Raw genomic sequence first — 13,258 nt, forward strand, 5'->3', positions numbered from 1 at the left:
ACATGGCCACTGAAGTTAGGTAGAGAAAACTAGCCTGAAAATTACCCCGTTGGTTTTTTGTGATAGGGTTCGTTTATATATTATCATGTTATACTGATATTTAAATTTACAGTAACGCGATTTCGATTTCGATATTTCCGTAAAATACCAGGATAACTAACGAAATAACACCAGTTGATGTTTGTACATTATTAGGAGTTGACATAGATAAACATTTAAATTGGAAAAAAACACGTACAAAAACTGAAAGCTAAATTGTCTAAATTTACATATGCTTTAAGGGAATCAAAATAAACTTTCAAACTGCTTTATCTACCAATTATGCCTACGCCTACGCTTGGTTAAACTATGCCATAATTCTATGGGGCAATCGCACGGATACGCCTAGTCTCTTCACTATACAAAAGAAATTAAATAGAGTTCTCACAAATATAGCCCAAACAAAAAGTTGTAAACCCCATTTTATCAAACATAAAATCCAGACTGTCCCTTGTATCTATATACTAGAAATATGCAAATTTGTACGAAACTATCAAGACTTATATCAAAATCGTGACGACATCCCAACTAAATATGCATTTCGAAATAGAAAGAGATTGGCAATACCATATTCTAGATTAAATATGCATTTCTCTAGCCCATACGCCATGTCAATAAAAATATTATAACAAACATCCGGAGGGTATAAAAAATGAACAAAGCAACAAATATTTTTTGAAAAACTTAAAGAATATACTAATATATAAAAGCTATTATAATGTAAAAGATTTTTTAGAAGATGAAATTCTTAGTATCTAAGTTTTGTTAACTAGTTGTAAACATACCTATTTATTTAAATTTAGTTTTAGTTGCAATAGAAAAAGTACATATTATAAAAACATTAAATTATATAAAACTGTTGATAGATATTTAATTAATTATATATTAAGTAAATGTAACAATTATGACTAGTCCTCTTTCCTACTATTTGTTGTGCCCATAATTCAATGTACATTATATTATGGAATTCAAATAAATGAGAATAAAGAACAATATGTTTACAAGAATAAAGATATTCCTTGTTCCAGTTACCACTGTCAGCCTTTGTGGGTCGGCCGCTGTGACAGGTTGGAAGAGGCATCGGATCGGATAATCGCTGCGCTTATGCCTTGCGCCACGCAACCTGTTTCTAGGTTTTCTATTAGGTAAAGTGGGTCACACTAAGATAAACAAACAGCAGATTAAATTTTAAATGCCTCTAAAGCAGTTATAAATATGACAGTTTATTATATAGCGTGACCTTTTTGTGAGTGCGATGTAAATACTAAAAACATTGAAATGTCTATGAATGACTTAGGTATGTAAAATTATGATGTAGTATGATTTGCTCAAACATTTATTTCAGGCGTCAAAATACTGTCCAAACCAGAAATGTCGAATGTGTGAAGAAATAAGACTGCACCACTAAATTTGATATTAATTTCCAGGCACGCTGCCCATAAAGTGACTGGCTACATCGGGAGGTGGCTTAAAATAGCTACGTGACAAATTAGCGAAGTGTACAAAATACTGTATTTTTTTTTTCTTTTCTATTTGTAGATACAACAAACCGGATTAACGAGCTAAATTTTTTTAATAAAATATGTTTTACAAACTGTTGTAGGTGTAAGCTTGATGCAGAATGATTTTATTTAAACCTCAATCCCACTTCTTTTTCTTACCTTTATAGAACATCTGTACCTTATAGTTAATTGCATTTAGGCTGACTATAAGGTACATGCTTACGTGTAGTGCCAGAAATTATGTATTTTCAGTAACCGGCCCTACTAACCTTGCTACAGTTTGAGATGCAATATTTTCAGGAAGTGGTACCATTAACCTTGTTATGGTAACGGCAGTTGAGTTGCGCTTAATTGAAACTAGTCATACCCACACGTGATTAGTTCTTTCGTCCCATCGCTTACTTTCACACTGAAGATTTAGAAGTTCAAATAGCAATGCAATGAAAACAATACTTTCGTAATTCTGCGTGTGACACGCCAACTTAATACAAACGTGGAAAAATAGGCAACTTCGCGAAAACCGCTACAGTGCACCGGTATATTTAGATAAATATATCTACTCACCATTTGTACCGGAACACGTACCACGATACGTGTATTTTTCTCTGATTACGGGTGTCTAATAAGCCCTTAACTATACAATGTGACGTAGCAACAACGTTACCTACACCTTGCTTCGAGTAAAGTGTTAGGCGCCCAACCAATTAGACTTAAATGCATGTATAAGTAGATACTAAAATCAATATTGATTACAAATAAGGCTGTACTGTAAGTGTAATGTCACACCTGTCGCGTCCTATAATGCTATGGTAAATGATAAAAATATTTGTAAAGGTAAACAATAATGCTAGGTAAAAAAATACTATGATCAGTTTTAATTTCGGTATTTAGTATGACACAAAATTTAAAATCAAAAGCGAGTGATGTGATATCAAATTAAAATGCGAACTTGAAACGGTGACTCGAAGGACACTACAGAGAAAACTCCGGACAGTCTGATTTGCAGCGCCGTAACTATAATTATAGGCATTGTAACAGGTGTGGTTAGTTGGTGGTAGCGTAAGCTGAGACGCTCCAATTTTAAAAATTCAAAAAACGCGAATTGTGTTCGCTGTGTTGGCGATTTAAGCAAACATGTTTGTGTTATCGAATGTAACAATGTTTTACGTCAAAAATGTCAGACAAAGATTCGTTCTACAAACGAAACGCGATCAACACAGGTAACACGTTCGCAATTATTGATTCTTCAACCACTTACTTAAATCTTATAGTACGAAAACGGTCCAAAATTCAACATATGACTATGCTGTGTATTTATCAACCATGGACCAACAACTCAAGAGGACTGCTAATCTTCATGATCGTAACTCTGAAAAAGGTTAGAATTCCGTTTTATATCTAGATGGCGCTGATCAATAGCTTGGAAGTAATTTACGTCATGTAAATGGCCGTGGATATCAATTAATTCCTGTTTAATATGTATTTTATAAGAAGTGAGTTTATTTCTTATTTCATATTATTCAAACATTGATCATGAGCTAAAATTGTTTACTGGACTTTAACAACTTGTCAATAAATGGCCTTGTCCGCTACAAACCAAAAAAATTGAGAAAAAAATAAAAATCTGTACAATTTGCTTGTTATCACTAGAATTTAGAGTAGCTTTGATATATTGCAACTTGTCAATGTAAAACAAATTGGATAGAAAAATAGCTATTTGAAAGAAAAAAAAGTAGTTTATTTGTTATGACAAAAATATTTGACAGAATGATAACAAAAAATAAAATAACCTTATGATAAAACTCAAAATAAAAGAATTACATTTAAAAGTTACCAAAATGATCTTCACTCAGCTTTTTGGAACAAGACGTGTGAAAACACCTCGTTACGCTGGTTTTCAGTGAAGCCGAATAAATAACAAGGATGATTTAGTACTCGTCGCGACATCTAGTGTGGCAATAGGTACTAAACACTCAATTACGCTGTCTTGTATCGCAATTAGCAGTTTTGTTGAGTTATTGGTCCATAATAGCAGCAAAATATATCTAGGTATCCTATAAAAAATAATATTAAAATATCTGTACTGTGACGCCACTGTGTGATACGTGACTGAATAACCATACTTAGTTGGATAGCATAATACAGCAACGAAACGCAAAAATTTTTTTCAATGGCAACGACGCTTCCATCGCCTTGCCATACATGTCACAATCGACTGTCACTTGAGTTTCGAAATGGAGTATCGGACGTGTCCGTAACAATAATAATTGCCCTTTTTAGTTAATTGTCATGCTATCAGCAATTTAACAGCTGTTTCAAACACCGCTTTTGATTATGTCCGTTTTGTGTAAAGCTTTCCGTTCAAAATCGCTGCCGAAATATGGAAGAGGTAAGTGATTTAGGTTACGTTCTGTACTATATTTTGTTGTGTCATAACATTGTGTGGTAATTTTGCAATGGGTTTGTGCAGGAGCTTAACGAAAATGAGCTGGAGGAACGATTTTATTCCATGCTGCATTATGTAGATGAGACACCAGAGAATATTGTACCGACTCAGGATGCTTCTAAGATCATTGAGAGCGCACCGCGCACCACTCTGCGTCGGTATTGGCGCACGAGCGGTGACCGCGACACTACCGCTCACTACAAAGAAAACAATCCGTATCAGAAGGTAAACACCACGAGAGAAACTCCACTCAACAAAAATAACACAGACAAACCAAAAACTAAGGACGAGAAGAAACAATTATCTTCTGATGCTCTCCCTCAACATTTGGCTATATTTCAATCTCCAATACCACAAAACATTAAGAAAACCATTGAGATCATAGAGAATGATGATAGTGGACACATTGTGGAGCTGGAATCAAGTGATGAGGATGAAGTCATTGAAGTGGCTCTACCACCAAAGCCAACCATCACTATTGAAAGTTCAGATGAAGAGTCCCCAATTCGGACTGATACAACAACCAAGGGCAAAATGAAGCTGTCAGGTCAGGAAAGAACCACTAATAATTATGAAAGAGAAGTATCAGCTAGTCCCGTTCCATCAGTTGTATCGTCAGTGTCCGATGAATTTATTCGAAGTGATTGCATTGCTCTGAACATCTCTTCCAAGCGGCCAGACAACCACAGCTTTGACTTCAGCCTCCATGGAGCCGAATTTCTGAACCAGGGCACTCCTTCTAAGAAAAAGAAAAAAAAGAAAAATAGGGAGAGTGCAACGTCAACGTCTATTGTTGCTGAGAATACATCCATACCCCCAAATACAGAGGAATGTTTTGCAACACCAAAGAGTAAAACAAAGAATAAAAAGCAAAAAAATAGATCATATGCTGCAATGGACAAAAGTATTCCGACTGCTGATCTGTATGATTCAGACAGCAACCAATCAATTATTGATAAAGACCAGAAATCATACACTGTCACTGAGAAAAGTCTACCTAATGCAGATGTCTATGAATCAGACTCATCGGAGACAGTTCGCATCCCTTCTCACATTGCTACAGCAAATGACAAACAGAAAAACAGGCTCGCTGATAGCAACACATCTTTGGATAAACAACAGACACCGAATTTGAAACGTAAAAATTCAACTCATGAAATTCCAGAGACTGTGGTAACAATAGTTGATTTGACAGACCAAACACCTGGAGACAATATTCTTGAAAGCATTGTTATGGGGAATGTCACCGGTTTTAAGGAGTCTGAAGATTATGGAGATGAACCTTTACAGAACCCCACTGAAGCACTTGATGTTACAAAGTATGGCTCTACAAAAATCCCAGCAATTCTGTATGAAGATCTTGACTTTGACAATTTGAAAGGCAAAGATAAAGTGTGCAAAAATCGCCGGTACTCTCTTACAACACTTCGGGCCGAGATGGAAAAGTTTTACAATGAAAGCTGGGGCGGAGAGAACTTCAATCATCGAGAAATACAAAAGAACATGTCAAGTAAGTTGCTTCCTTTCTTTGATATATATATATTATATTTGTTTCATGTACATGAAACAAAGCAATCTACAGTCGATGACCTGGAGTAAACAACAACATTGATAGTTGTTGGATGTTTTGTTATTATATATAAACTTTAATTTATCAATGTAATAATCAATTACATAATCAATTAAAAATTATCTGGGTGACTAAAATCACCTACAATTTGTGAAACATAAAATATTCCAATGAGAACAATAATAAAATCCAGGTAGTGCATTGTTGTTCACAATTAGAGAATTAACTAATAATACCTATTTACTAATGCAAATCTACTGCTGCCATTATTCTAATCTGCTTCCTGTCCATTAAATTATAACAAAAATTAATATTCAGTTTCTTTAATTATTATACAAATACACATATACATTCAGAATAAAAATTGTCCTTGGTAATTACCAACTACCAAATTTTACTTTATATTACAATTTTATTAAAATTTATGTAATTAGGTATTTATTTATATTGGTATTTTGCGGTTACAGGAGATAAAAGCTTATGGGCGATTGATCCAAAGGATAGAATGCCTGCTCTTTGCAGAAAGAAAACAAGCGTGATGTAAGTTTCTTGTTTTGTATTTTATTTATTACTCCTTTTTTTATAATGCCAAGTGACGGGACAAACAAGTCGTGCGCCTGGTGGTAAGCGACACGCCTATCCATAACAGGTTGACAGGTCCCATGTGGCTGTAATAACACCAGCACCTTTACCCTTAAAGCCGTAACGCAGTAATGCGCACGTTACTGCTTAGCGACAGAAATGGATAAGGTAATGGGTAACTTCCCTGGATGGACTCTTTCACAACAAAATAATGGTAAGTAATATAACAAATAAAGCCAGTCTCGTAAAAATAGGTTTCCATGCTTAAAGGATTGGTGTTTGGTTAGTTAATCTTTTTTAAATCAGATTAGTTTTTAATTTTTACAGTGGGCACTTAAGAAACAAAGGGTGTTTAATGTAATTTCAGGTACAGGACCTGATTTTATTACAATTATTTTATACTATCTTCAATCTCCTCAAATTATACAAAGTGCCACTCTACAGTGTTGCCACATCCATGTAGCTACAATTCAAAATGACTGTTGGTTTAGTAGATTTATTTCATTACTGTTTTATTTAGTGACTGAAGTGTCGCGATATTTCTGAAAATAAAAACATCAGTTTAGAGTTTCGAAAACTACAAAATGTCGTCATAACTCGCGAAATTTTCGAAGGTGATATTCCCGGGATGTAAGCGAGTGACGTCACCTAATAATGTCAAAACCGTGTAATCAACAGCTGCAACTACTGCAACCGACCCGGCCACCGCGACGACACCTGCCGACAAAAGCCGCCCGTCTGCTACATGTGCGGCAATACAGGACATATAGAGCCGAGATGTCCTAGCAAGATTTGTTGCAATGTGAGTGCTGTACTGTTTATTGATACAAAACCCATAGTTCCCCTAGCCTTAGTTTTCCACCAAACAAAAAATTTTGAGCTATTGTCTGTGACGTATAATAGAATATATTGTAGGTACAATAACATATAATTTAGTGTAGTGTGTTACAAATATTCTAAGTAGATCTTTTTAATATTATTATGTTTTCTTGATAAAGTTATCACTGCATTTACGTGTTGCCGTCTGGTCTATTTTTAAACTATTAAAAGAACAAAAATTACCCTAGACATATTCTTTTGACAACAACAACGGCTTTAGTGCATTAGAGCAAACACAGCACTGCCCTAGAAAATACTTGCCTTGTCATACCTTGCCATACTATCAACAATTGCAGAAAGCTTATACATCTTGATACTTATTTTATTACCAGTGTGGCTCTCCAAACTACATGTATTCGACTATTTGCCGCAACTGCTCCAGCTGGAATCGTCTAACTTGTGCCGAGTGCGGCCAGAATGGGCATCCCAGCAGCCACTGTCCAGATGTGTGGCGTCGCTACCACAATACGGTAATTATCACTATCATAATTATGATTCATTGTGTTTTAAAACTACTATCGAGTTCAGCCTCTGATAGAGATTCAAAATTAGACTGACGTTCTTTTGGATAAAAGTCGACTAGGGCAGTTCTGGCGCAAGTACTGACTTGCGACAACGACTTTCCCTGAACGTATTGTATAAACCGTGCAACTACAAAGCTGTCTCTACATCTAACGCAATGTGGTTTGTTTCCAGATCGATTCGTCCTCCCAATTAGAAGAGAACCATTATTTGAAGAAACATTACCAATTGTTCTGCAGTGGTTGCACCCGTCGAGGCCACCTCGTGCACACTTGCCGCATCTCTCTGCCCTTCTCTGGCTTTCCCATCAATTCCCCTTACGTGCGTCAGTACCGACCAGCATACGGTCCACTCACGAACCCTGACGTTTTCCATAATCAAAAGAACAGACAGTACACCAAGACTTTCCAGCAAGACTCGAACATCTCTTCAGACATGCTATCAAACAAAAATGATCGCAACAAACGACAGTCTAAATCGCCAACTCTTCACGAGAGTCACATTAACAAGAGAAAAATGGCCTTGTCTGGTACACCCGAAGTGCAAAGAAACACAAAAAGCCCTCTAAGCACTGCTCATCAAAGGAAAAATTCTCCAAGTAAAGATCTTCATGACAATGGAGATAAGATTAAAGATACTGAAATTATTACGAGCTCTGAAGTCTCAGAAAACAAAGGTGCTGAAGTGGAGAGCGCACCTGATTTCATTCCAATCGGTTCTTCGAATCACGACGAAAAAGGACACATGATTCAAGACAATGAAGTTTCCGACACAAGCGATGTTGTAACTTCAGCAAGAGTCTACTTTACCAACGATATAGCTGACAAGCTGAAATCGAAGGTTGGTGAACAATGGTTAAAAGAAACCATTGCAAAATGCAATATTACTTTACAGAACACTGATATTGATTCTTTCCTGACTATAAAAGGCAAAGTTGCAGATCAAGAAGCTTTTCAGACCGCGATCAGAGAATGGAACAAACCAAATTTGGAAAACGCAGAAACGGAGAATTCATCTCCACAGCTATCAGAAAATGGGGTATTAAGCAATAATATACCCAAAAACAGAAATAATGTCTTGCGCAAGCTCAGCAAGGCTTTGGAATCGTTAAAAAAAGACTTAGGAGACCCAGAACAGATGTACAAAGAATTAAACTATCTACAAAACCGCCATGTAGAACTTACGAAACAGAAATTTATAAACCCTAAACAGCTAAGCAACAATAGGGACAACATAAATGAAATGTTAAAGAAACTTAACATGATCCTTCTTGGACAAGCGGGTCTTGCTGACGGATCAAAGCATTTGAACGAGCTATTCGCTTTACAAGATAAACTGATAAAATATAGACAAAAGAATATAACGACCGAGCTTCGTGAAGAGATCGGTGAACATTACCATTCTATTTTCACAGCCAAGCCGCGAAACGATTATGGAGACTTATTGAAAAAATATCAAGTAGCCAGGACACCTCAACCTGTGTTTAAACAAAAGAAAAAAGATAAAGGTTTTTTTATTAATCTTAAGAAAATGAAAAAATTTCGAGGAGTAACTCCCCAACAAATGAAAAGTCCCCCAAAGGCGACAACGGAGCCACCTAAAAACGAGGTCGCTACCGCTACTGAGAACAAGAATCCTCAAGCTAGAGGATTTCTTGTTGAGAATACTAAGAAAAAGCTGGTTTTCTACCGCAGGAGGCTAATGAATGCTCGTCCAAACGACAGCGTGCTGAAGAAGACGCGGGTTGATTTGGTCAGAAAATTGCATTCTTACATCGCGTCGCTGCATAGGAAAGCGAACACATCTTCGAAGGCTTTGAAGAAGATGAAAAAAGTTCAAAAACAAGCCCAAGTGTTCTTGAACAACATATAGGATAAGTGATTGCATTCTGGCGCATATGAAAGAAATATTACGGAATCGCTGGTATGCGCCACGCAGAGCCGGTAGGGCATGTATATGATCCCCGAGTGCTTATTCGCTTGCCGGCCTGCTTATGCACTCTAATTGTGCATGAATTAAAATATACTTCTTAGTGTAAAGCATATTTGTCTAGTTTTCTTTAAAAAAAACATTGAGAATCCTTACCTTTTTCTTCCTTTTACCTTGGCCCTGTAGAAAAACCAAACGGAAATCCTTGCTGTGTAACATGGTAGAAAACGATCTGCAGGTGGATTCTGAACCTTATGATAACTCTGTTGTCGACCGATTCGATTAGATATCGTACGATTCTATATACATCTATTTATCTCGCGAGTTTGGGTGTAATTTGTGGTTGTCTATGTGAGTGCCTATGACACCCGCGATACAGGGTGTTCTAGTGCGGGCTATGAGTGTGTACTTTTAATATTTTAAAGTAAATGCCGTTATTATCTACTCAACACCCGCTCCTAATTCTAAAACATCGCGTTTGTGCACTCTAATGTCCACAACAGCTGAACCCATTTGGATGTGGATTTGTATGTGTTATGTATTAAGATTCGTTTGGATTAACATTTACAATTTCATTTAAATCAATTCACAAATTTAAAAGATTTAGCGACGCGAGTCTGAACGAAGTGCGTGCACTGACGAGACTATTGTGTGCTCTAAAAATATAGTCATGTGGATCTACAAAAACTACAGCACGATATATCTAACTTTCCAGTTTCCAGTCGGCGTATGTTACGCAATGTCCATCAACAAAGCACTGGGTCATGCTGAGAGTGGACGGTGTCGATCTCAGTATGAGCTGATTTTCGCACGGCCAGCTCTACTTGGCCCTGTCGCTTACTTCAAGATATCTGTATGCGTTAATCCACGATGGCTGTACACACAATATTATATGCAGGGTTATTTGTAAAATACTAATAACCTCACAGGACTAATAATTATTAGCATCATAAACAACAACTGTTGTTCCATGATTTTGTCACTCACAAAACATAATCAAGTTTTTGTTGTATCTGACACTTTTTAGACCTATATTTGGTAGTAAGGTTGTAAGTTCAAATATGATGGTGAAAGCGTCTTCCCCGATGACTCCCGCTCTTGCATTTTTGAATCGTACCACAGAATTATCGTGTGATTTATTCCAGCGTGACCATGGTCGAGTTTTTAAAATTTGACTAGTCTGATAAAAAGTTGCTATTTAGTCGGTTCTAGTCGCATAAAACTAGATTCAGTCGGTCCTCCATTCAAAAGTTATAGGGTTGTTTTACTGTTTCACCATTTCTCAATTTCGAGAACTACAACACCTAGCTTAGATTTGATTACACTAAAAAAAGTCGAAGCTGTCCAGTTTGTGTAATGTGTAATTTTGTGAAGTGTCCAGATTGAGAAATGGTGCCGCTGGAATAAGCTTATTCCAGTGTGGACAGTTAAACAACCCTAAAACTTTTGAATGGCGGCTTTTTATCTGACTCAGTGGCGGATTTGCAGTCTTGGCCGCCCTAGGCCCCCAGGCCATGTAACCAGTACCAGCCGCCCCTTTCTCAGCACTCATATTACTATATTTTTTATTCTATATTTTATAAATATAATGTACGAAAGTGATTTGGGAAGATTATTGTTATCCGATACGATGCAGTGCGGCCCGCCATAATGTGCGTGAGCCTTTAAAATATTTAGGTACTTTGAGTTATTTCTTGTTCTCATCAGTGAATTTTTTTATCACAAATGGCCGCCCCTACAATCTGGCCGCCCTAGGCCCGGGCCTAGGGTGGCCTTAGGGCAAATCCGCCACTAATCTGACTAGTCAAATTTCAAAAACTCGACCATAGTCACGCTGGAATAAGGCACGAGAGTTATCACTGTTTAGAGCGATCTATTTAATTATTTTTTTTGTACGAGTCGAATAATTAAAAGTCATGGAACAAAAGTTGTTGTTTATGATGTTTGTATAAATAGCCCTGTGAGGTTGTTCGTATTTTAAAAATAATCCTGTACATATAGGAAATAAATGTGAAGAATAATGTATACGTTTAATGTAATAACCGAGTTTCTTTTTAACCGACTTCAAAACAAGGAAAAGGTTCTCATTCGATTGTATTTTTTTTTATGTAGGTATGTTGCGCGATAACTCCGAAAGTTGTGAACATATTTTGATGATTCTTTTTTTGTTGAAAAGAGGATAAGTCAGGAGTGGTGTCATTTAAATTTGAAGAAAATATTCTAAGGGTGGCAAACTAGGGGATGAATCCCTTTTGATATAGGTATATCAGTGGGATAAGCACTAGTATCAAAATAGTTTTTTTTATATATAGTAGCAGTAATGGCGGGCACAGCAATTTCAGAGCAGGGCAATTTCTTTTAATTATAATATAAATAAATAAAATTTCTTTTAATATAAATAAATAAAATTGGAAAATTTTAAAAGGTTAACGTATTGAAACGGGACCTACCTCTTCTCCCACTGTTCTTTAAGCGGTGTCGATAACTTAAGGATCCTAGTTACAAAAATCCTGTACAAGAATGTACTCACAGGAGGGATGAGATCCTCAAATAGTAATTTTATTTTTTTAAAGAAACAGAATTGCTGAAAGGCCCTAATGAGCATGAACTAGGGTTTTCTACTTTACCAGACTTGGGTAGGTACAGATACAGACGTTTTCTGGGAATACCACAATTTTAACGATTTAAGTAGGTACCAATTTGTGACCACAATACGGTAATTCACATCGAGTGTCTGGTCATCAAATTAGCAGCATAAGCAGTCGCAGCACAAAGAATAAAGCATTTACTTGGTGTAACGGGCTGGTGTCCGCAATTCGACGTCAAGGCGCCTATTTTGCGTAAATTTTCGGTAAAGTATTTCCCCATTCCAGTACTCTCCAACGTTATGTTAATATTCTAATCCAGGGGTATATTAATCTAGGCTCTAATACCTAAATAGTTTGACGTAAACTGTGGGCCGATACGACTGAAGTGCCACAAGTCGCGATGGAGGCGTACGTCGTAAGTAGGTATATTATGTATGTACATCTTAGAGGATGGAAAAAATAAAGGAAAGGAGCTGCCGTATCTACGGAATAAACGTACCTATTGGTTTCCATAGTCTAAGATGTACATACACTCTTAGGTGGAGCACGTGACACGATTCATTCGGTCATTCGTGCTAGTGAATGAGTGAGTGAAAGCAGATGCATCGGAGAGAGAACCGTAAGGCCAGGGCTTCGTCACACGCTCAAGGCTACGTGATAAGTGCCTACCGCTGAGTGCGCCGACGTCGGTGCAAGCGCTCATGCAAGTCTTTCATTTACGAGCATTCGGCTTTGCACAACTGCACACGAACAAACGTTATTTTCACCTCTCTGAGCGCGTGCTTCGGTTCCTTTTTCCTCGTAGTGAGCGCCTGACGTCATTAGTTATATTTCTTAGACTATTAAGACGTAGGTATTTTCAATTTTCTATGAGAGTGAAGCATCTGTTACGTAGTACTGTTAAGTAATCTGTGGTAATGCCAAAAGCTCTATAGTGTCCCTTCCCCACCAAATGTCAATATCGATAACACACAAAAGCTACACACGACTACATTTCGATAACCCATACGGTATAGACATGCCCGGAAAGCTTTCCAGTACCCTCAACGCCAGGAATCCAAAGCGACAAGAACCTCGTGCTTTCACGCTCTACTGCTACAACTTGGACAGCCTCCTGCGCAGTTACACGTAGTCAGTTAGACGGCCAGCACTGGCGCAATCCGAAAATGGAATACTTAGTTCTATTTTCCCGAGAAATTTG

The 13,258-nt window shown here is 37.1% G+C and overlaps 2 protein-coding genes across 2 annotated transcripts in view; both read left to right on the forward strand.

Moving 5' to 3' along the window:
* LOC113230503 overlaps nt 1–1,647 on the forward strand; it is a 5,061-nt gene extending 3,414 nt beyond the window's left edge. The window contains exons 4-5 of the mRNA XM_026464464.1: nt 1,068–1,184; nt 1,467–1,647. Coding sequence (XP_026320249.1) covers nt 1,068–1,184; nt 1,467–1,524 — 175 coding nt within the window. The 3' untranslated portion in view covers nt 1,525–1,647. The remainder of the gene's footprint in view (nt 1–1,067; nt 1,185–1,466) is intronic.
* Nucleotides 1,648–3,770: 2,123 nt separating this feature from the next.
* Nucleotides 3,771–9,505, forward strand: LOC113230246. The gene is made up of 6 exons (XM_026464088.1): nt 3,771–3,930; nt 4,012–5,497; nt 6,025–6,097; nt 6,818–6,941; nt 7,351–7,488; nt 7,715–9,505. Exons 1-6 carry the CDS (start codon nt 3,922–3,924, stop codon nt 9,410–9,412), a joined length of 3,528 nt encoding a protein of 1,175 aa, XP_026319873.1. The 5' UTR covers nt 3,771–3,921; the 3' UTR covers nt 9,413–9,505.
* Nucleotides 9,506–13,258: the final 3,753 nt, after the last annotated feature.

The sequence above is a fragment of the Hyposmocoma kahamanoa genome, unplaced genomic scaffold (genome assembly GCF_003589595.1).
Source record: "Hyposmocoma kahamanoa isolate Upper Pololo Valley unplaced genomic scaffold, ASM358959v1 63, whole genome shotgun sequence".
NCBI classification, from domain to species: Eukaryota; Metazoa; Arthropoda; class Insecta; order Lepidoptera; family Cosmopterigidae; genus Hyposmocoma; species Hyposmocoma kahamanoa.

Coding starts and splice junctions, on each gene's coding strand:
- LOC113230246 (XM_026464088.1), top strand. Junction 5,498..6,024: donor AATACAAAAGAACATGTCAA/GTAAGTTGCTTC, acceptor TTGCGGTTACAG/GAGATAAAAGCTTATGGGCG. Junction 6,098..6,817: donor AGAAAGAAAACAAGCGTGAT/GTAAGTTTCTTG, acceptor TGTAATCAACAG/CTGCAACTACTGCAACCGAC.